This window comes from Stegodyphus dumicola, chromosome 6 (assembly GCF_044657685.1).
Source record: "Stegodyphus dumicola isolate Sdum_Otavi_A_Nest chromosome 6, ASM4465768v1".
Classification (NCBI taxonomy): Eukaryota; Metazoa; Arthropoda; class Arachnida; order Araneae; family Eresidae; genus Stegodyphus; species Stegodyphus dumicola.
The window spans coordinates 63,672,370-63,698,192 of record NC_140773.1 but is presented as its reverse complement, the minus strand read 5'-3'; the positions used below and the strand labels follow the sequence as shown (position 1 = coordinate 63,698,192).

At 29.2% G+C, this 25,823-nt stretch overlaps 1 protein-coding gene across 7 annotated transcripts in view; it reads left to right on the top strand.

Annotated features, from left to right (window-relative positions):
• Positions 1-25,567, top strand: part of Camta (Calmodulin-binding transcription activator) — a 360,727-nt gene extending 335,160 nt beyond the window's left edge. For all 7 annotated transcript variants that reach the window (XM_085818419.1, XM_085818416.1, XM_085818418.1 and 4 more), the window contains one exon: positions 11,797-25,567. In XM_085818419.1, coding sequence (XP_085674545.1) covers positions 11,797-11,827 — 31 coding nt within the window. In that variant the 3' untranslated portion in view covers positions 11,828-25,567. The remainder of the gene's footprint in view (positions 1-11,796) is intronic.
• Positions 25,568-25,823: the final 256 nt, after the last annotated feature.

Here is a 25,823-nt window from a genome sequence, read left to right as displayed (position 1 = left end):
AAAAAGCAATTTTTTCCTCTTTGGAATATGAATTCTTTTGTTTTGTGGCTCTAAATTTGGCAATTTAACAACATTTTGATGATTTTAAGACTAGTTTGTATATAAAAATTTTGATTTGGAGATTTGCGAATTTTTCGCCATTTCCTTTTCTTTTTCTTTCTTTCTTTCTTTCTTTTTTTTTTTTTTTTAAATACAACCATAACATTGATATGTATTATTAAAATAGTGATAATATTTTTTAATTTTATTTGAGAAATAATGTTAAACTGTTAAAGTAAACCATTTTTATTTCCCCCTGTCATATTTTAAAGTGACGTAACTTCCCATTTTGGCAACTTACGAATATTTTAATTCTAAAAAATGAACGAGGCAATAAATGCTATAAAGCACAATTTCTAAAACAGTGCTCAGTAAAAGCAAAAAGTTACAAAAGTTACTGTAATTATTTAAAAAATTAATTTGATTTGTCTTCTTTTATATTTTTCATGAATTTTTTCCCCATTCATTGTATCAGAATATTCAAGCACCTAGCAGTTTTCTGTGTAAATTCACTTGACACTTCCTTTTTTGATTTTTTTCCCCTCAAAAATCTTCTGTTTGCTGCTGCAGAGAAGATTTCAGAAAAATATGACAAAAGTAAAAATATCTTCAATCTGTAAACATGTTTTGCAAGATTTTTTTTTCTTTCTTTTTTTTTTTTTTTTTTTTAATTTTGAAACAACAGTGAAAACAAAGTTATTTTTTTTAACCTAGATATCTTTCTCTCAAAATGTTTATCTTTCTTTTATTTTCCATTCTTTCCACTAGATATAAACATAGAAAGTTACAAAAATGGTTCTAATCTTCTCACATAGACCTGCATCAATAGAAAGGATTTTTTCTCTTACTACAGAAACTGAAAATTGATACTTTAAAACAATGTTTCTTAAATTGTAGGTTGCATCCCATATGGGATAATGAAAATTTAATTCAGGTACATGAATTAAGGGGAAAAAAACCCTTAATTATCTTTAATTTATAGCACTACATTTCCTGTACTGTGCAATTACAAAATTATAAGCTGTATATATTGAAATATACCACTAAGTGCATCAAAATTGAAATACAGCTTTGCAGTTTGAGCATATAAATTATTTCCAAAGCAAAATATGCTACTAACAGACAGTACCTGACGTTGTAGGCTACATGTGTGCCTAAAGTGCAGTCAGCACCACTGCATGTAGTGTAGTGATAACACTTTCTAGTATAAACAGTTATATTTGTTTCATCGCAACAAATGTACAGTACTATATTTTAATATTTTGCTCGACTTAAGGTGGTATTTATTTGAACAATTATTATGAGATGTTATTTTGTTTATATTTCAGGATAAAAATACTTTTAACCATAGATAAGTGATTGAACTTAAATGACAAAGGTAGTAACACAAAAGGCAATGCAACAAAGTGTCTTTGAGCAGGATCTAATAATTAGAATGAGACATCTCAGATAAGAAAAAGAAAATATAATGAGACATTTTCCCTTTTGATTTTACTTTCAACAATAATGGTAGTAATGAACAACTTCTTTGTTTAATTCGAAATAACCTTTAGGCTCTAAATGATCATGAAACCATCAAAATTAAAAAGGCATCTTGAATCCAAGCATTCTTTGTATGTCAATAAGCCAGAAGAATATTTCAAACAACTGTTGAATCTTCAAATAAAAGAAAATAAGATTTTGAAAAATTTATGACTTTGATTAAAAAAATATTTACTCATTCATTGCTAAAAATAAAAAGCCATACACCGTCGGAGGAGATCATGTATTGCCTGCTGCTGTTAAAATGTATAAATACTTCAAAGTAATTAGGTTGAAAAGATTTGTAAAATTACTTTACCGAATGACACTGTTGCCAATAGAATTTCTGAAATTAGCAATGACTAATTTAAAGAATTTATTATTATCCCAAACTTTACAATTCAGTGCGATAAAACAACTGATATTTAAAAGATAGCTTAGTTGTTAAGTATATATCAGATACATTTATCAGGAAAACATTGATGAATAATTGTATTTTGCAGTTCTTTAAAAGAATATGCAAGATAAGACATACATAGTAAAATTTAAGAATTTTTTTAAACAGAATATTTTAAATGGAAAAATAGCATTGGAGTGTGCACAAATGGTGCAAAGCGATGACAGAAGAAAAGATTGTTTTTGTTAAAGTTGCTGCTAATGACTGTGTAACTTTTATTACAACACTTATTCCATCAACAGGTCCCTTGCAGGGAGAGGGGGGAAAATGAAGGTTTTGTTGAAAATAAAGGTTTATTTGGAAGAAAAAGGTGAAAAATGATTCAATCAAAATGTTTTCAACTATCAACAATTTAATAATTGAAAAAAAGTTATTGTAAAAGTTCAGTTACAGATTTTTATAGATATCATAAAAATCGGTACAGGTCAGTTCGACACAGGGTCAGCTCGACGTCATACTTTTTTTTGCTTTTGTTTGACGCTATACTTTTTGTATTTTATTTATTTTTAGAATAAGTTTGCATCATCATTCAAATAAATGCAATATGCCTGATATAATATATATTATAATATATTTTTTTTAGAAAGTCAGAGAATTCATTTTCTCTGCTAAAACATACTCCAGAATTGGAAATGCGTTTGACGATATTGCATGCCTAGCTTGTAAGCAAACATTTGTCATCTTAAATATATAATCCCTCACTCTGAGTATGAAGCTATTGTTAACAGACCCTCCCCATCGACCGACTCGTATGTGTCAGAGTACTGATACCTGTATGTGTCAGATTAGGGGGGTTATGAAATCGCTTCAGATTTGTCGTTATCTATTGCCGATTATCAACGCATGCGCATTTCGTATCTTCTCTAAAGAGCCCCATAATCTATTTGGACGCCAGTCGACATTTTTTAATTCAATGTTAGCACTTGCAGCCATAGAAATGTCTAGAAACGGAAAATATATGACTAAGAGAGGTAAAGAAAAGTATGAGCACGATGGATATTTATACTGTTTCAATAAATATATAGAAAATGAAGCAAAAAAATCGTGACGTTGTGAAGTTGAATTTTCCAAAAACAATAAATGTAAAAGAAGAATTTACACTGATGCAGTTACGGGTGAATTTTTAAAACTTGTTCGCAATCATGCTCATGAAGGAAATGCAGTACGCGTGGAAGTTGTCCACACTTTAACATCAATAAAGCAAAGGGCTGTTGAAACACAAGAAACTCCGCAGTAATTCGCATTGAAGAAACGCAAGAGCTGTCTGTTGGAGCATTAGGACAGTTTTCAAGTAGAGAAGCTGTAAGATTAGTTATTAAATGACATAGAGAAGACATAAATGCAGCCCCGTCACAACGAATTGACAGGGCTTCCATTGAACTGCCAGAAAATTATAAATATTACCGAAAAAATAATGAAAATTTTGTTATTGGCGATTCGGGTGATTTTAATTTTCGGAAAAGACAGTGTCAGCGATTGGATTCATCGTGTAACAAAAATTTACGTGGATGGAACTTTTAGTCTAGCACCACATCTTTTTTCCCAGGTTTTTTGTTATTATTGCCAGTCATTTATGCCCTCTTACCCGACAAGGCGGAAAAAACATATACACGCATAATAGAAATGATTCAAGACAATTGGCCACTTTTTAAGCCGAAAAAAATTTCTTCAGATTTTGAAATTGCCTTAATTAACACCTTTTCAAGCAAATTTCCAAACGCAGAAATTCATGGGTGCTTGTTCCACCTTGTGAAAAATATGAAGCGCAAACTAGCAGAATTCCATTTAATGCAACGATATAATACCGATGCTAATTTTGCTCTCTATGCATGTATAATTCCTGCGTTAAGTTTTGTGCCTATCGAAGAACTTGAAAATGCTTTAGAAGTTTTGAGTGAGAATCTACCTAATGAGTTAACCCCAATCTTAGATTACTTTGAAGATTATTACATTGGAAGGATTCAGAGAAATAATCATGGCCGTTGTCCTACTTTTAAACCAGAAATGTGGTCTCGTCCTACTTTTAAACCTGAAATGTGGTCATGTTATGCTAGAACCTTAAATAATGAAGGACACACTAATAATTTCACGGAAGCACCGCCAGGTGTCTACAGTCCGAATTTGGTGTTTCACACCTCACATTATGGAAATTCGTAGATGGTCTCAGACGTGTTCAAAAATCAATGTTATGAACAATTTGTACATGTGATGAATCGCCGCACAAGCAGAATAAGTATCTGCAAGCTAATATGAGAATTAAAGTAATAGTTGAAGATTTTGAAAATCAAGAAATAATGGAATACCTGAAAGGTGTGGCGCATAATTTTGCAGTGGATTAGTATAATAACAGTTCTGTGATGTAATCTTATTTATCTCTAATCTTATTTATGTGTAATCTTATTTATTTGTAATCTTATTTATGTGTAATCTTATTTATCTGTAATTATATTTGTTGGCAATATAACTTCTTTGTAACCATATGTTTACTTACCATTTCTGAATTTTTCCTTTTTGGTGCTGTTTTGTGAAATAAATAAATAAAAAAAACAACCTCCCTCATGTCCCGGGGCCTTGACATTGGCGAGGGGGCTTGTCATTAATCTGGGACACAAACAAAATCTAGAACACATTCACACATGTACACTCATATATTTATTTCAAATATGCATGCAAACAATCGCTAATTCAATAAATAAAAATCTGTCATATTACTTATTTATATTACTTCATATTTATTCTAAAAATAAGTAAAAATATGAAAGGAAAAAATATGGCGTCGAAACGTACGCCGTCGAACTGCCCTGGCGTCGAACCGTCGGCGTCAAAACGACCTGCTTTGATAAAAATAGTTTTGCAAATACTTAACATTGGATTTTGAGTTCGAAAGTTACCTTGAATTCAAAAGCCACTGTTGATTGACATTAGTGAGACTAATCACTGGCCATCTAAAGCCAAAGAAAGAATATTTAGACCTCTTGATTAGAAGTATCAAATATTGCAACAAAATTTAATTTGTTACACAGCCAAAAGCAAGCATATCTGTCTCATTAATTAACATTTGAAGCAAATCCAAAAGCTACTTCAACCCACTATTGCTTACCAAATAAATGAATTATTTATGGGAAAATATTTATATTTTTATCTTTATTCTGTATTTAATATTTGGGGTTGTGAAAAATTTTCAATAAAATGGGGTCATCGGTGAAAAAAGTTTAAGAAGCACTGGTTTAAAAAATTCACCATGTATGTCTTAGGATACCATACACAGTGCTGGCTCTATTTATTTTGCGTCTTGGTGCAATCTGTAGGTCCTAAATTCTGCTGCCCAGTGTCTGTCCTAAATTCTAAAAATTTTACCATTCTTAAATTTTGTTGCTGAATGCTTCACTAAATTTACACCAGCTCTGACGATGGCCCCAGACCACATATCATTTCATAGTTATTTTCAATGTGCATATTATTAAGGACAAAATAAAATTAGCAGTTTCTTCTATGCATTCTAAATACATGTAGTTTTTTAGAATAAAAGAAATCTTTAATTAAATCCGAAAATTCTAAAATGAAGAGAATACTTATTGAGAAAGATATTGATACATAAAGAGGAAGAAAGTTGTTCTTCAAAGAATACTAACAAAATGTTGAAACATTAAAAATTAGGTGGTGAAGCAGAGCTAGTAGGAATATTGATTTATTTATTGAAGCAAATAAACTTAGAAAAGATTCCAACACTAGAAATACCAAGCCTTTTCCCTACTTGGAAGTGACATCAACTGTCAAATTGACTCAGTGATTTAAATGTATGTATATATCAAAATGCAAATGCTTTTTAATAGTTTTAACTACTCTTATTCATATCTGTTTAAGAACTTCTTTGAAGAACAATAGATTATTTTTATAAAAAATAATATTTTTAATAAATCTCCACTTACCCTTAATAAAACACATTTTATAGTTTTTCGCAATTTTTATGCAAAACAACTTTTTTAATACTGAAAGTGCATTTTCTACAAACATAATATGAACATTTTTTTATACACATCATTTGTTTCATTGTTATTGCAAAGTCCAATCTGGCACTGATGTCTTTTCTTCGAGAGTCTATTGCTAGAGGAAAATTTCCTGGGGCAATTTTGTGCTTTTTTTCTGTTCCTATGAAGCTCTTTTAACTCCTCTGCTGATTGAAAGAGGAAGCTGTGCATTGTAATATTTTTGCCACTAAATTTCTTGAAGACAAAATAAACATTGTTCCTGCTAAATCCAACATACAGGTATTATAGAAACACAGGCCATCTAGGTGAAGCAGCCCGAACGGAATATTTATGTGTCATCTAGTCAACGATATCAACTCCACTTTTGGTTTTGTACTAGAATTCTCCTGTTTTTGGAAGTTTCTTCTTATTTCATGAGTCTAAATTTACACTCGAATGTAAGATACTTAGTAGTTGGACACTTTTATTCCTCACCCTGATAAACCGCCAGTGTAGTTTCACCATTCTTTAGCAAAACTGTTTCAAATAGCCGAGTTTTTGACTTCCTTACTTTATGTCTTCTTTCTGATGTGTTCTTTAATGTGTGCTTAAAACTTGTATTCTTCATTTTAAGTCTTTTAGCTAATAATAGTGAGGAAAAATAATTGTCTCCGGCCAAATTTGGACCTGAATTCAGAAGAGGGTTAGAAGGCGCATTACTACATTTTCAGAAAGATTTTCACTTTCAGTTCTTGATGTATCTTTTCAAAGCTATGGAAAAGCATTGCTCTTAAACTTCGAATCTACATCGACTAGCATCCAAAATTTGATACTGAATTTATCTGGCTTATTCGGCATGTACTATATAAACTTATATTATTTGGCATATACTATATAAACTCATACCTGGCTTTGGATGGAAATAACTACTCATCCACAACTAGATTTTTCTCCTGGCTTATAGAAAATAGCATAGTTCTGTATACATTTATTTCAGATATCTGAAAAAAGTTCAAACTTATCATTTTCCAAAGCTGAGCCCTATTTGTCTTCAAGTCAAACCTTTATATATTTCATAATATCTGGAAAATGATTGTGAGACATTGTTTCTCGAAAAAAAGAAGGATCCCACATATTATTCCACAACAAATCATAATCCATGTCATCGCAACCATATGTTCCTCTTGCATAAATAGTAGCAATAAAAGCATCAAGCTCTTCTAAAGATATTCTCCAGGTTTCTTCATTGTTCGAAACTGCTTCTTCCGTGCAATTTTTTTACATGGTGTAACACTGATTCATTCACAAACAACCTCCAAGCACTCAACAAATTGTTCCCCACATTTCTTTTGAAATATGATGTGAATATGAGGCAATTTCGTATAGAAAGTCCTCCACGAAACCATCCCTCGCCTTAGACATATAGCCTTTGCATGCTTTGACAATTTTAAATAACTTAATATATTATTTCACAACAAATCATAATCCATGTCATAGCAACCATATGCTCTTTTTGCATAAAGAATAGCAATAAAAGCATCAAGCTCTTCTAAATCAAGCTTACACTAGGCTTTCTCATTATTATGTTTACTCTGTAGAGGCCTTATAAAAAGTTGTATTTTATACATGCAGAGCTATCTCAGTGCTGTAATTCAGTGGTCTCAAACTGAAACTGGTGCAGGTGTACATCTGAAACCACCTGACAGGACAGAATTTTTTTTTTAGCAAAACGAAAAAATTTGTATAAACAAAATAAATAAATAAATTTAAATTTTCTTAGTACACTTTTATCAAAATACACATAAACAATAATAGCAATATTCTAAGAGAAATAATTCAAATTTATATTTATTTTCTGTCTGAGAATTTGGTACTTGCAAGGCAATATTGTCAGCTACATGTTGTAATTCAAATATTATATTGATAGCTAAATATTATATTTTCAGACTGACATTTATTTCTAATCCCAGTCTGAAAATTTGTAAATAAGTTATTTATTGATTTAATAAATCATTAAATAACTTGTTTTAATTAAAAATAAGCAAATTGTAAAAAACTTTCGAAGTGCGATAAAACTTAAGAATAAATAATGATAGCCTAGTCTCCTCCTCTTATTTATTAAATTTTTCTTCAAAGCATATATAAAAATACATAAGTTTATATGCAAATAATTATAAAATTAATTTTTTTACAACAGCCATCTATGTGACACTTAATGACATTTTGATTCTGATAAAGTTTGTAGCTTTGGAGAGAAATTATTAGAAATCTTCATCATATATTTTAGATCTTCACCAGTCAGTTTGGTTTCTTCTTTATTAATTTTCAATTGTATATATATAAATATAAGAAATATACCCCTAAAGGTATTCATCATGTTTAACAGTTGATAAATCTTTCTTTATCTCTTTATTAGCTTGTATGAAGTTCATAGCACAATCACTATGAATTTCACATGGTTTCCTCTATGGGCTATAAACCTCTTAAGTGTCACAAGGAATGATTTTGTTGAAAGATTTCCAATTAATTCTAAATGTATTGCAGTATGAAATTTGACATTAAATGGTCCTGCACAATCAACTCCTATGCAAGAAAAAGCTCTACTTTGAGTAACTCTTGAATTAGGTAAATCTGCCATTAGCTCTGAGTTCAATGTTGTGCTCTAAATCTACGGCAGATAACACATTGGTTTAAACATTTTCTAATAATATCTCTAGCATTCACATTCCAAAATCTATGTCATATGACAGAAATGAGTAGTTGAGTACCTGCGTGAAGATGTGTTTCATGATTATGCTTAGTAATCAAATGCGTAATACTATGATTCTTAGGTAAAATCATAGAACGTTTCTGATTACCTAAAATAGGAGCGTTTCTGAGCCTTCTGATTATCCCTGTAGAATCCAAGAAAGGATTTAAAGAGAAAATATTGCTTGATGTCTTCGAATGTTTACCCAATTTTAAACAGAATTATTCATCTGAAAATTCAGATTTTTGTCAGTAGATAAATAACCCTTTATACGAGGTCAATCCCAAAAAAAAAGGTCTCCTATTTTTTGGGGACGTAGAGAAAGTTTTAATACGGTTGTTGGCAACACTGTTGTGAGTGGTGCCTTTTCCGCTACCACATAAGCATGCAGGCGCTTCGCTCAGATGCTCAATCTTGGCTTGGCAGCCATTCGAAATGGAGCTCCCGATAAACGTTACCGCCAGGTGCGAAGTGCGGGCAGTTATTCGATTTTGAACGCAAAAGTCATTAAACCGGTTGGAATTTACCTCCTATTGACGGAAGTGTATGCACAGTCGTGCATGGATGTCAAAAAAGTTCGCAAGTGGTGTAGAGAGTTTCCAGCCGGTCGTACTGAAATTCATGACGAAGAACGGAGCGGGAGGCCATCAATTGCCGACGAGACAATTGTGAAAGTTGAGTAACTCAACTTTCGCGATTGTTGAGTTCGTAAAATGCGTAAAGATCGGAGGATCATCTGGATGCTCCTGAAGCTCCTCAACACTTCCTGAAGGGCATGGCGGCAAGCTGGTATGACATGGGCATTGTAAAACTGCCACAGCGTCTACAAAAATGCATCGACCAAAATGGCGATTATGTTGAAAAATAAAGCATTCTTCAATCTTTAAAGTGATGTAGCAATTATAGAAAATAAAGGGTTCTTTGTATATCTAAAAATATAGGAGACCTTTTTTTTTGGGATTGCCCTCGTACATTCTGTAAGGAATTTTCTACAGTTATTTTTTAATCTTATACACCACATTAACACTCTAGGTAGCTTTAACCATGATTAAAATTTTGATAATACACTGGGCTCTTCGAAACTAAAAACTGAAATAAAACTTTTTTTCATTTCCCTTAAAATAACCTCATTCTCTAATTCTATGCTTAAATCTTGCTATACATGAATTATTGATTGGTTTAACCATTCTGATCCCTATATCCGTAACTCGCATCATAAAAACTGATGGAATAAAACCTTTGGTCCCACAATCTGCAGGTTTTTCTTTTCCAGCAACATAATTCTATTGAATACCTGGAGCAGCTTCCTGAATCTTCGCAACCCTATTTGCCACAAAAGGTAGCCAATGGCGAGACTCAAAGGAAACCCATGCCTTGTGACCTGTGAATCTGTCCACTCATATATACTGTTAATTGGCAGTTCTATGCACAATACGACTACATGTAAGGGGTTGATTAAAAGTAACACAGTGCATAATTCTAGTCTTGGAAGAGACTGGGTTTTTAAAAGAGCAACTCTAGTTCTTGATGTCAGAAGGGTGAATGAGAGCTAATTGTTCTGAAGTAGGTGACTGCACAATAAGCTTTTTCTGAAGCATCACAAAAAGCATGAATTTCTATAATTATTGCCTTCCAACATGAGACATACCCCAGAATTTTTAAGGTATTCTTTTCCAGAAAGAATACCTTATAATAAGCAGAAAGTGGAAAACCTTTCCACTTTCTGCTTATTCTCTTGTCAACAGTTTCATCCCAACCAAGTTGTATACTCCACAACTCTTGTAATAAAAGTTTTGCATATATCATTCTTGGCACTAACCATCCTACTGGATAAAAAAATTTTGCCATCTCTGACCAAATAGTTCTCTTGGTGTACTCTTTATCATTTATGCCTTCTGGAAAATAAAGTAATCACTAGAGGGTTTCCAATTAATATTCAAAACCCTCACTTTCTTATCGCCAGTTATTTCCAGAGATAGTTTTCTAGAATACGTGATTATTTTTTATTACTAACTATATGGAGTCATATTAGCAAAGTGTATGTCAACCCTATTTATAAAATCTGGCAATATTTGCAGAATATTGAACTTTTTCTGGGACAGATACTGATTGGGAGACACTGCATTAAAATACAGGACTATACTACACAATCAAGGCATATGATTACTTTTACAGTATTTAATATTTAGTCTATGCATTTATCGTATAAGTTTTCAAGAAATGTAAATATTAATAGTTACAAAATTTACTGACATATTCCCCCTCCTCTTTTACTATTTTTATAATATGAAAATTGAGAAGGGATAATTACCCAAAGGATACAGTTACAGTAAATTCATAACAAATTAAAAGTATGCATAGATAAATTACAAGTAACTATCATGATATTTATTTAAAAGAGACCTACATCTAATAAGAATACATGGTAATATTAACATTATAATATCTAATAAGATATCTTCATTTCTAATTCTCTTTATCTTGAATCTCATCTGCTTTTATTGTTATCCTCTACTCTGTAGGCCTCAAATCGTTCTGCTGACTCTCAATAATGCTGGAACTGCTATCTATGTTATCTGGCATAACACAGCAATGAGAACATTTAGATAAAATCCTTGTACTAGTTTTCATGAAAATGGCAAGATCTAATTACCTGGCATTGAAATTCAGCTTATGCCACTTGTGTCTCACAAAGTTCTTGCATGAACGATTCGTTGCATTTAATATGCTACTATTATGAGTGGAAGATTCATTGTGACATTTAAAGGTGGTCTGAAGGGGTTTGTCATTGTTAGCAAAATGAAAACTAATACCATGCAGACAAATCCATTTTAAAATTTAGGTGAGCTCACTTTCTGAGTGCCATGAGGAAGGAAAAATTTATGTGAATATTTTTAAGGAAATTTTGCAAGAGGGCTACATATGTAAATACATTGATTCAGATATATTACTTGCTGTAACTATTAACTGAAAAACATTTTATATTACTAATATAAAACTATTAATTTGAAACATCCAGTATGATATAAATTTTTTACGAGTATTCTCTTTTTATTTGACAGGAGTCCTAAGTGTGATAAGGATAATACCTGAGCTGTTCGAAGAAACTTTTTTTATTTAAGCATGCTCTTTGCATGGAGAAGAATTTGAATTTTGTCTCCAGCATGTCGGAGTGTATTCCAACACTGCCACTAGTCATCCTAGCAGTGAGTTTCCACTTGCAGAAATGTGAAGTTGGCTGAAATTTGTCCAAAGGGAAACTGTGAAATCATCATCCGTGGATTTCTGTTTTTTGTTTGTTACTGTTTTGCAATCTGCTTTGCTGTTTGGTTCCAAATGGTGCAATCTTCTATTAATGATTGACAGAATGTGTGATATTAAATTTAAAAAAGTTTCTACTGGTGAATGTGTGTCGTTAATATTTGAGGATGGTACCGGTGCAGACTAAGTATTTTTATTTCTGTGTTTCACTGAACAATGTGTATTTTCAAATAAGTTAGGAGGATTATTTTTGCTATTCTTTTCTGTTATTTGAATAATTTTAATTAGTATTTTTTAAAATCTAAGTTTGAAATGTTATTTTTTCATGTTTAAATTCTACTTAGTGTAATTTAATTGCTAAATATTTCTTCAAATAAGAGTACATTTTGACTTCGTGTTATTAAATAAATATCATTGGTCTCTTTCTATATATACATATAAATATGCATAACATATATAATCTAGAATTTTTCTTTGTGGCTGTGATATGTGTGTATTCAGAGTATATTTCTCATGATTTGTATTCCTCGTATAAATATATGAGAAGTTGTGTTAGTGCTGAGAATGTTCATGTTGAATCTCATAGGGTTTCTAAATATTTTATATGTGCAATGTGTTCTACAGAATTGTGCAAAATTTTGATCTTCATTATAATGTCCTTTCATATTCAGTATTTTGCATTTTCAATCTTGTTGATGTATGTTGCAAATTAATGCAGATTAGAATGATTTTGCTAAATGTAAATAAATATTAACAGTTGTCTTATTTCAGTTTTTGAAGTTATTAAGCATGAAAAGCCATTTCTTAAAGTTAAGTTCTAATACTACTCTGATCATTTCTAAAACCAAACCTCAGGTTTGGTTCAGAAGTAATCAATAAGGAGATTTAAAATTAAGTTATTGAGTTTTGGGTCTGCATGTAGGCTATAGAAATGTCTGGAGGAAATGAAAGACTTTGCGTTAAAGTGAAATGTAATGAACATTGCACTGAATGATTGCATACTTTTTTACTTATTCTGCTGTTGTGCTTTAATAATGATGATTCAATTTTAAACATTTTTGGAAGCATATGATATATAAAGATAGTAATGAGTCAGCATTTTACATTTATGTTATTTTAATATAAATTGTAAATTTTCTTTTATTATTAATTAGTTAAATGAAGTTAGTTTCAATTAATTATGATTTTTTGTAACTAGTGACTTGTTGTTATTATTTTGCTTATCAAATACAAGAAATTTTCTTATTGTTTCTTTGTATTTATTGAGAACAGAATGAATTGTTCACGAATTGTTTGGGTATTAGTTTCTTGTACTGTTATCCCTGTAGCCTTGAAAGGAATATGCAAGTTTACTATTTATGTTTAAATTCTAAAGGCATGCTTTAAAGCTTACTGTAAGCAGAGTTTGTCAGATATGGTTGGAATGTAGTTTATAAACTTGGTTTTAAGAAATTGGCCTAAACTGTTCAATTATGTGATGAGTGAAATTTTAAAGTATTTGTTGTAAATAATTGTTGACTGTTGACAATTTATATTTTGCTAGAATGGTATTGAAGTTAAGTCAGCGCAGTTGCATATGATTAAGAGAGTTAAGTTTGAATTCTGTTCAGGTAGTCATTTTTTTATTTACTCGTGTGTTTGAAAAGAAGGGAAATCTCAAATTTGTTTTTGATCATTGTTCATGTATGTGTGTATAAATTAAGTCATCTAATTGTGAACTTCCTTTCCATTGATTCCTACCTCTGCCCTTCTCCTCCAAACGGACCTTGCTGTGGTGATGAAAATATAAGCACAAAATTTTAATTTCTTCAACTAATGCTTATGTGCCTTCAAATTTAGACAGATGATCAAGGACATGCAAGTTGGGTGCAATATTTCCACTCACCCTGTTTTAGATCAAATATAAATAAAGTCAAATGAAAGTGAGCATTGGCGAGATTATATTTTTATCAAGCTATTGCATGTCCTTGTTCTCTGCTAGTTATGCAAGAATAAAATGTTCCTTACATTTTTAATAATAAATTTTATTTTTCATGTTTTTTATTAATATGTATAAATGTGATTTTGTGCTATGTTACCAATTTAAAGAAATTATTTTAATTTCAATGTGAAACAAATACTTCACTTAATAGAAATGAAAATTCATTACACTTAATAAGTTTAAACTATCTCCTTAATATTTTAGAAAAATGTAAAAACCTTTAATTGTATTGGAAAACATAACATTTCATTCAGCATGGTCCTTCTTGACTGCAATTACCATATCTGCTTATGTCTTTGATTATTTTGTCTTGCCAATGATCGATGTGTAACTATGTATGTTTGTCACTTATGTGGGTGGAAATTTTGCTCCCTGACACCCTTGTTTTACAGAGAACTATATATGAATAAATTTAAATCAATTTCATGTAGACAAGCGTTTTCATTTTTTAATCAGCATTTGATCATCATTTTCTAACACATAAATCATTTTACATAACGGGTGATGAAATTCACATTTTAAGGTAATTGTTACTGCTTGCTTTTGAAAACATCTTTCTGTGGTAGCATTAGCTCTCTGGATTCCCTTTTAGTAACATTTTGCATCACCTGTAAAACAATAACAACAAAAATGCTGTTCCAGTAAACAGTTATCCAAAAGAGTTGTAAAACTTTCACAAAGGTTGTATAGAGTACAAAATCTTTTAATGTGTGATGTTTTTGTAGTGGCTTACAATATTAAATGTTAATCAAAAGATAAAGTATGCATTTTTTATTTATTTATTTTTAATGATATTTTTTTAGTAATATAGATGGGGCAGATGGTTTGTAGGATTTTATAGAAAATATATAGCATTGGATTTTATGAATTAATAATCCAGGTGACAAGAAAATGCCACGTTTAGCAACAATTTATAGTCGTAATAACATATTTGTGGCTATCTATTCTTGTTACAGAAATTGTGCAGTACTTCTGTCTGCTCCATAAGGCATATTTATACTACTAATCTATATAAAATATGTTCATTTCCACAGAGACATTCATACTCTGGGCATAAAATGAATGCAAATTCATCCATAAAATTCTGTGAAAATGAAGGTATAATTGATTAGTTTATTACTCATTTTCTGCTGTGCAGTATTTGAGTCAAGATCATGTTTTTTGTTGGAAAAGAGATTTCTAAATTTCAGCATGGAATTTGTCCTAAAAATTTTTGTTAATTGTTCTATTTTGGAAATAAAATATGTTTTATATTTTGATATAAAATAAGTTACGTATATAAAACTTTAAAGATTGGGAGTATTAAATAGTAAATGTAATTAAGCATAAAATAATTTAATATATGTATATGTTCAAAGTATAATCATATAATCCAATTCTTTTTGACAAAATTTCTGAACAGTCATGTTTAAAAAAGGAGATCATATTATTTGCTTATTAAACATTCATATTCATCTATGTAATCAGCACATTCATACCACATTATTCTGTCTTAAGAATAACCATTTATGATTCTTAAGACAGAGATTCTTAATAACCATAATAAATAATGAATAAGATTCATAATAACCATTTATGATTCTTAAGACAGATACAGAAAATGATAAGTATCTAATGTAACAAACATGAATGAATGAATTTTATTCTTTCATTTATTTGTGTTCATATAGTGTAAGTATGCCTTCAAATATCTAAATAATATGTATATTATATTAAGTTTAATTTCTAACTTTATTTCATGTTAGTGGAAACTGCATTTTTTATAAAGTCCATGATAAGAGTCAATTGAATCTTTTGAGAATCTGGAGCTGTCATTGTTAGAAGCTTCAAACAGTTGGCTGTATGGCCCTGATCTGTGGTCATTTGCCTTTCATTGAAAGTTTCAAATGGCAGCCTCCTCCTGCTCTGCTAGTAAAAAGAAATGTGCCTAAGCAGAGGGATCTGCTATTGTAAAGCAGTCACCCCTGTCAGTGAATAAAGGGGAATATCACCATTTCACCTTTTCTGGGTTTTCTAAATAAAACAGGTCAAAGCAATTGTAAAAACAAAAAGGAAGGATGGTGAATTCTGTCTTTTTTATTCTTCTTGCCAATTCCTGTTCTTGTATATAGCTGTTGATCATTTCTAAGAGGTTTATTCTCTTTTGCTGTAACCAATTACTACTACTACTCTGCCATAGCGTAAGAGAAAGATTTTAGGTGCTTCATCTTTCATTGTAAAGGTCAATTTTTGAAAATGTAGTATATATATATATATATATATATACACTCACACATATACATAATATATATACATATATTATATAGATATTACATTTCATTACCTAATGGGATTTCTAAGGGAAGCTTTGAAATCTGTAAAAAGTCTCTTGGAGAACATGGATGCTGAATCCCATGTTAGTTAGATCATTGAGTACTAAAGATTAACTTCTATGTTGTATAGCATTAGTGCTTGTGGTCAGCCTAAGCAGTGACTGGGAAAATACAAATACCAATCCTGTGAAACAAAAGCACAAGCAATTGTAGGAATAAATAATAAAAATATTTTAAACTAGAAAAATATAAATAAAAGGAGAAGCTTACCTCAAGCTGTTTCATCCTCTTGAATTCATAAGAATCCTTATATAGGATTTTTGCTCCCATTTAAAGCCATTCGTCAAAAGATTTTAGTAAACCCTATCATATTCGCCTCTTTTTTTTTTTTTTTTTTTTTTTGAAAGTCTGTTTGTTCACTGCATTATTCCATCTGGTTTTCTTGCTAAAAATTACTTCTCATAGTATATTTATTAAAATGCCTGCTGTCATTTAATACTGAATGTATATTTATTTTGAATTTTGAAAGTCTATATTTATAAATTTCTATTGTCATTTTCTATCATTTCCATGGTAACTGGCTCCTTATCTTAATATTGTATCCTTTTATTATTACTTTTGCTGTAAAATACTATAAAATATGAATTATATTGTTTGTTTTAGTTGTAAAATTAATGTTCATTTAAATTGCTTGACATCAGCCCTATAATTAATAAATGTATTTTGTCTCCTTTAATCCAATCCTTCTCAAAGGGAAAAAAGATAAGTAACTTTTAAATTTAAATGATAAATTAGGAATTTATAGAATAATATGAGAAATAACTAATATGCTAAAGGATTTGCCTAACTTTTTTATTATTTTGAGGATTCTCATTGATGCATGTGGATGAAGGTACTTGAAGTAATATTTTTATTTAGTTTCAAAGTTTTTTTTAATATATATATATAAGTTGTAGTAGGTGTGTTTCATATTTTTCATGTAAAATATAAGTATTTTAATTTTACTTCCAAGTTATAATACCTTTGGAGATCAGTTACGTGATATACTTAACAGAAAAGTTACATGATATAGTTTTTAAATACAAATAGTTATATTTTGAAATTTTTTACTTACTGCATTGCCTAGGCTGATGAGCTTGCATTTAATAGTAATTTTTGAAATTTTCCCTATACATCTCTGCATTTAACCATCAGTAATACATTTGCACATCCTGCTATAGAATATTTCATCTCCAGTTTTCTGTTAATGGTGAATAATAGAAGCGAATTTAACTTCTATAAAAAAAGGAATATATCATTCTTAAGACAAATCATAGAATCTTTGAGCTCTCTGTGTTTACATTTAGACAATTCAGTAATTTATAAAATAATACATTTATATATGCATAGAAACATTAACTTCTAGCCTGGTATTTATGTTTAATGGGTGCTATAAATTTCATTTTAAATAAATTAATGTAAAATTAGGAAGGATTAAGGGTTAATTTTTCAGGTAATTTGATATTTATCTATATATACAGAAGTCTGCAAATCTGCATCATCAAATCTTTTGAGTACCATTACTGAAGTTTTGCTTTATATAACATAATTGTTGCTATATTATATTTGAGATGTAGAACTTTAATAGAAATAATTATTAAATTATATTTGAGAATTTCTCAAATATATTTGAGAGTCATAACAAGTCATCAGTGAAATTTAAAGTCACATGCAAGTCTTATTTCATGTTAATTAATCACATTTATTTGTATCTTTCAAGAAATGATCATAGCAGCTTAGTTTAAAAATATAACATGAGAGTTTTGTTTTTGTTTTCTTAATTTAAAATATATGTATAATTTCAAATGTATGTTGAACTATGAGGTAAAATACATTAAAGAATTTGTTTTTAACAATATTTGTTTATTCTTTGCTTTATAATTTCAAAACAGTAGCTCAGTATTGCACCAAAATAAGAAATTGTTTAACTAACAGAAAAGTTAATTTAAAAACACGCATATAGGTTTTTTTTTTTTTTTTTTTTTTTTTTTTTTCCTGTAGCATTTATAAGTACGCAGGAACAAATGACAGTAATGTTGTTACATTTTTTAATATATGATTTTTATTTTTGTTTCCTATTCCTTAGTAACTAAATTCTGGAAAAGTTCTTAATTTTTTTAAAAGGCTTGTAGACATCTGCATATATACATACATATTTCATTTATACTCAAGTGTATTTTACAGATTCATCAAAGTTTTGCCAATGAATCTCTGTTGCATTTTTCACCCAATGTCAGATTTTCAAAGTCCTGTACAATTAGCATTCTTATGTTAGTCTGTGTTTTGTCAAATTTCATCTGTTTATCATGTGGCATGCTCAAACTATTCAATGTTGTACCTTTCATATTGTTTAGGAGATTTGTCATGATATCTATTGTCATAGCATAAGTCTGTGTTTTATCGAGTGCATTTTTCATTTCATTTTTTGCTGTTTTTATCTATTGAAGAGTGTGTAATGTGTAGTTAGACATGATTTATACTTGTGTTTCATTTTACACATGTGTTTTAATCTTGATATGAATGATGTCTATTAATGAAAATGATACATATGTAATATAGTTCCTTTATGCTGTAAAAAAATGAATTTCCTGGTGTATATATTGACCCTTATTTGTTATATATCATTAGATTATTTTTCTTGTTACTTTGCTATCATATTCATTTCATAGTTTCCATTTGTCTTTCATTTTATTTACACTTTTAGAATTTCTATTTCACAAGCACCATTGTAGAATCATTCAAAAATGTATTTTGGATTTTATGATATACCTTTATATTTTGGAGTGTTCTTCCCTCCCCCTCAGAGGGGCCGGTGAGGCTTTTATTCATTCCGAATTAAAATTTGAATATTTTTATTAATTATTTCTTAAAAGGAAGCATTGTGTGCACTTTAATGTTCCTTGCATATAATGATAATTTTTCCTTTTACTTTTCCATGAAAATTTTTCATCAGAAAAGTTTTCCATTGAACTCATGAATCATTCATTATTTAAAAAATTTATGATTATCAGAAATGTTCCATTTATAATTTACCTTTATGTAATAATGCTTTCAGATGATAAAAATACAAGTTTTTTGCTATATTTCTTCAGCTATTATATATAGATATATATGAAATGTAGTTAATGGTATTAAATGCCAGACCATTAGTTATCAGTTTTTAGTTCATTCTGGTACTAAACAATCATATCATCATTTACATTATTAATCATCAATTTATGCTAAATTGTACTTAATTTTTTATTCATATGCATAGGTAGCACTCGCACTTTACGAGAAATAAATTGCGCCTCTTCTATTTTAATTTACAAAATTGTTCTACATTCTTTAAATACTTTTTAATTTACATAGTTCTAATAAAATCTTTATAAAAGTCTGTTTGCCTATTATTATTATATTCAAGCTTTTTTTATATATTTTCTTTCACAAGTATATATGGCTTTAATTCATAATGCATTATTTTGCTAGAAAATTTCCTTTTTTTCTCTTTTATATCTAATGAGTGTTAATAGCAACTGAAATTATTGTAATTTTCTGTGCTTTTTGGATTATATTTATTGCTTATTTGTGTGAAGTGTACCAAAATATTTTTTGTTCAGTTTCATTTCAAAATTTGGTGTATTTTCTAGTACACATGTCGAATAACAATAATTATTATTATTATTAAAATTTATCAGGTATAAATCTAATATGAAGACTGTGTTATTAGAGACAATTTCTTTTTCTTTCATCTCATACACTGGAAGTTGTAAAATGTAATTTTTCACGTGAAAATAAATTTGCAGATCTATTTTGAATCTATAGTCAAATTCAGTTTTGTTCTCTACTTGTGAAAGGAAAGAATATATTTTAGAAGGAATTAGTGTTCTAGATAAGCTTGATATTTTTACATATTTCATCAGATAATAATTTTATGAAGAATGTAGATACAGTTTCAAATTGAGAAGCATTTTCAATATTTATTCTAGAAAAACTCTGCCGATTGATTTGAACTGTAAACCATAAATATTTTTTTGTAATTAGTATTTGTTAAACTCTTTAAATATAATGTGATTGTGTTTATTCCACAATTTACTAAACTGAAATGCATTTATCAAATATGTCCACGTATGGCGTTAAGTGAATGTGTATTAAAAGTTTAATCTGTACACTAGAAATGTATGAGGCCAAGTAGGATATATGTGGCATTGCTGTTTTGATTATTTAAGATGGTTGAAAGTTATCAGCTAAATTAGCTTATTTAAGATTAGAAAATATTTATTGTGTGAACATTTTCAACAGAAATTTAATAAAAATATAGTCTTTTATAGAACTGACTACATTACTTGTTTTCCTCTAATACTGAAATTTCATAGTTTAAATATTAATATAATTAAGTTTACATTTCTCCAACACAAGCATAAAGGATTTTGTCACTTTGTTTGACTTTCAATCAAAATTCTGTCCTCTCCCTTTTACATTTAATAAGAAACCAAATATATATCTTAGTTAACCATGATTCATTCATTGAAATTAATGTTATGGTATATTTGAATAATTTTTTAAAGCTGAATTAGGAAAAAAAATATAATTTATTCGTTATGTCTAAGGGTAGTCTTTGATTCATATAGAGGATGTTTTATTGAAAAACTTACTGTAACATGAAACAGTTTCATTTAAAAAATTTTAAGATATTTCTTAATTTGTCGAATTAGGTATATAACTATTTCTTCAAATTCTAAGTAATACTGAAAACAATAATTTGACACAAAAAAAAAAAGTATGTATGCATTTATATACCGTAATTTCCGAAAGAAACACCGCGGCGTTTACGTGTTTAAAACTTAAATTTTCAGCGGGTGCGGCTTTTCTACCCATGCTGCGTTTAGGTGCACTAAAAATAAAATATTTCCTATGATGGTCATTGTACATAGTTTGGATGGCCTTGTCATTGTGCATAGACTGGTGCTGTTCCCACACAAAAGACCACTCAGTTGCTTTTTGCGAACGTTATTTTGTTTACATTCTTTCCCTTGAACGGACCTACATGCCTTATTCACCCTAAACGAGATCTCAGAACAATAACATTCTTCCTTTTTTCAAATCAACATTCTCATCAGTTTGAATAGTCTCTCTCCTCTGCCATTCGATGAATCTTCCAGGACCCATCCTCTCCCCACCCCTACCTTTTCTGCAATTTTTTTCAAAGGCGGACACGACTCCACCTGCCTCGCAATAACGAACTCTGACGTATTTCCCCTTCAGCGTGAATGGATTTTTCTTGGCATTCTGCCAAATACAGATCCCATCAGTTTGAGTACAAGTACTTGTTGGATAGTTTTTAATTAGGGAACGGAAAATTTTTGAAAATGTCTCTAAACGGCACAGAAGCTATACATTTCTTACCTTTAATTTATTTTTGAGTTATGGGTTCATTTCATGCATTTTTCTTAACTGGTATGTCATATATCAGGACTTAGGTTGAGTTTTTGGATTTATACGGCCCACGACTATGTCACGCGCAATTTAATCTATTGCGGCGTTTCTGTGTAATTTTAATTTTTTCCCGCCATTTTTCTCGAGTGCGGCGTTTACGCTGCTGCGGCCTTTCTTCCGGAAATTACAGTAATTTTGAACCCATGCCAAATTTTCAGTTTGCATTTAAAAATTCATTGGACTTTCCATTAATGTTAATACTTATTGAGCTTATATATATTATCTAATTTGATATAATATATTTTGTTTGTTTTATTTAACTGATAAGGGAACTATAGTCATTGCCTATAAAGCTTTTATTTTTTTCCCCCAGTTGCACTTTTATACAAGTTAATCAAAATGTAGAATTTCTTAATAATATTAAAAATTAAAATTGCTAATATTGTTTGCCTATTTCTTACTTATTTTATCCCTTTAAAATAGCTTTTTGTTTGGAAGTATATCATTTATATATATAATATCACAATAAGGTTTTTGATAAATATAATTATTTAAATTAGTTTTGTGCAGTATGCTGCTGAAAATTTATCAGTATAGACAAAAATAAAGAAATTTAGAACCCATTCTACACAAAGATCCAAAAAGAGTGAAATTCAATACAAAAGAAATCATTCTGTGATTGAAATGGTGCAGTAATATTCTTTGCATATTTTTAACTTTATCTTTGGTATCTTAAGTATCTTTAGTAAAAATTTCTAATTGTATTTAATAAAATTTGTAATGTGTATTTGATAATAAATGTGTGATGTATTAATTTTTAAGTTGCTGCAAATTTTTTTTTTAGTAATAAGCTTTAGAAAACTTTTTTAACATCATTTTTATTGTTCCTTGAATAGAAAATAGTTATGAAATTAGGTATATTCTAATTTGCATTACATTGTTGAGCTGAAAAATTTAAGATTTTTTTTTTGTGTGTGTGTGTGTGTTTGTCAAAATGAAAGGTGCTTTAAATTTTTTTTCCTCTGAATTTGTGAAATATAAACGAAGTTTTTTATGAAAAACATTAAAAAAATTATTAATTAGACACAACATTATATCTTTATATCCTGACCACTGATTTTTTTTTTTTTAATCTAATGTATAGTTAATCATTTTCTGATATATATCAGGAACAAACAAAACAGTTTAAACATCTGAGTGAGGGTTTGATGTCGTTCTTTAAAATTTTTACATTTTGAGGTTTCATAATGGTATTTAATTTTTATCCGTAATCCTTATCTTGTAATGTAAAAATTCATAAATCTCCCCTTTATTCTGGTATTTAATTAGTTTATTAATGGGCATAATTTGGTTGATTAAAGAAAAAAATTATTTTCTGAGTAAAATATGATATAGTCATTTTTAATTTTATTTGCGATTAAAGTTTTATTTATTCCTCCGTTATATAATAGAAATTTGAAAACTACCTTTTTTTCATGTCTAAAATTATTACGTAATATTAAAAATATTTTCATATGGTTGTGATATTAGTATTTCTTTAAGACTTTAATGAAACTGAGATTTCTAAAAAGAATTGTTTGATGAGATAGATGATTTTATTTCATGAAAAGAGGCTTAATTATATTTTGCTTGTACTGTATTTATTTCTTGCACATCTATTTCTACAATTAACTGACTGTTATTATAAATATGTACCTTAAATGCAAATAGTAACTTGTAATTGCCTTGTATGTATTTAACTACTTGGCCTCAGTGTAAGATCTTTTTGATTCTACCTCCTTTGGTACAGATACATTTGTCTAGTGATATCAGTCTTCTATGGATTACATAAAGGCACAGAAAATGGTTCTGATAATCATGCTAATTGGAGCTTCTGTAGGATTTTCTGCATCTCTGCACTCAGTGAGCTATTATACAGATGTATTTACTTTGATGTTATTGTAAGTAGTCTGTATTTCTTCGCTTAAAGCTAGTCTGAGTGGGGTGTAATCTTATCAGGTTTTATAAAATTGATTGTATTTATTCCTGAGGCTCAAGAGGTCTGAGATTCTTAACAGTTTCAAAAATGTAATAATGTGTAATAGATCAGTTTGTTAATTTAATGGATCAACTCGCTGCAGACTTTTAAATATGCATATTTTCTCTTTTATCCACACGTATCTGAACTGTGCCTTTTTTCTTTTTCCCAATTTTAATGGGAAAATAACTTTTTGCTAGAATGAAAAGTTAATTAATTGCTTATAGAAATAATTAGGTTATTTTTATAGAAACATATTCTTTTATGGTATACTAAGCATTCCTCGCATGTCTATATCATCAGCCTTTTATTATAATTTTACTTTGATTTCATGATATTTTCATGAAAAAAATTGAAAAATTTGCATACTCAATAAATTGTATTTATTAATTTAGCATGCATTACTATTGATTTGTAAAAAAGCATGCTGCAGCAAAAAGTATGAAATAAAGACGAAATAATTACTATATATTTTTTGACAAAAATTGCATCTGAATGTAAGAGTTTTGATAATTCTAATTGGGATCTGATAATTCTAATTGGTAGTATTATAAATTTAGTATGAGTGAATATTACTCCAAAATTATTGTATTTGTAAATATACTCCTATGAAATAGTCATGAAATTCCAGCCTTGACAATGAATAGCATATTAATTTACATATTCTCTTAAAGTGTATAGTAATATTAATTATTTTCAGGTCATTAACAATATACTAAGTATTTATAATTCTCTAAGAAATATTTTAGAATTTAGAATTCTAAAATTCTTAATTAACTTTCCATTCTAGCATAATCTGAAAAGGTACACAGGAATTTTACTGCATACCATATTTCTTTTTAAAATCTGTAAGTTATATAGTAATCTGTATAATAAAATATATTATTTTTCAGTATATAAAAACTTCATGAGAAATATTTTGAAAGCATTAGTGCACTTCCATATGCTTGTAGTAACATGTTAGTGTGATAATATTTGATAATCATAGCCTAAGATTTCAAAATTGAAACCTTGAAAAAGCAATGAACGGTAATTTCTGATTTTGAATGAAAAACTGCAATAATTTGCTTTTATAAGTTATAGCAGTATGTATTTTCCATTTGAGTTTGACATAAGAAGTACAGTAATTTTTCCTTTCTCACACGACATTGAATTAAATATGCTGGGCTTTGTATGACAAAAAGTAATTTTCACGTTTTTTATTTGAGACTTTTCTAATAAAATGGAGAAATGTTTATTTGCATTTTAAAATTTATTGTCAGTGCATCATTATACTCAATTATCTTTGAAATTTTGCTGTTTGAAATGACAACTGATCTTTTTCTATATCTATGATGTTCTTACAGTGCATCAAAATTTATTTCTGTATAAAGGTTTGGATACTAAAATGTATGACTAGCTCACTGAGTGCTTTTATTTTTTTACAAAAATATAATAGTCTTTTTTAATGCAAAAGTCTTTAAAACTATTATTGTACTTAATCGACTTACATTTTGTTATAAATTAGAATTACCTCTTTCTGCTCAACTCTACTTGGTGTAGTTACTTTGTGGGAAAGAATTTGTTTCCCTTTTCACCCTTTGTATATATTTAGTTTGTAGCTGTAGTAACTAAATATTCCATATTTCTATTTTTGGAAGCTCAGTAAGTCATGTTGTTTATAGGATAATGAATGGCTGGACCGCGAGAGTAAAATTTATAACTGTAACTTTCTGTGATGTGCCTATGTAAATAAATTAACAAACACCTCTTTTGTTTTTTAGTTGTCTTATAATACATTATAATAAATAAAGCAGTTCGACAGCCTGTTTTATTAGTGTTACTGTGGGGTTTTGTCAGAAAAGAATTCAGACTCAGCTCCAAGACAAGTTTATATCTCAAAATAATATACAGGTTTTCATGTTCAGCATTCATAAGCCAACATTTAATTACATAATGATATGAATTATGTATACACGAGAAATCTTTGACTTACAAATGTGGGAATCGTTTGCTTAGATATTGGGTTGATCAAAAAATAATACAGGATTGAGAATGGTATTTGAATGGGGGGAAGGAATTATT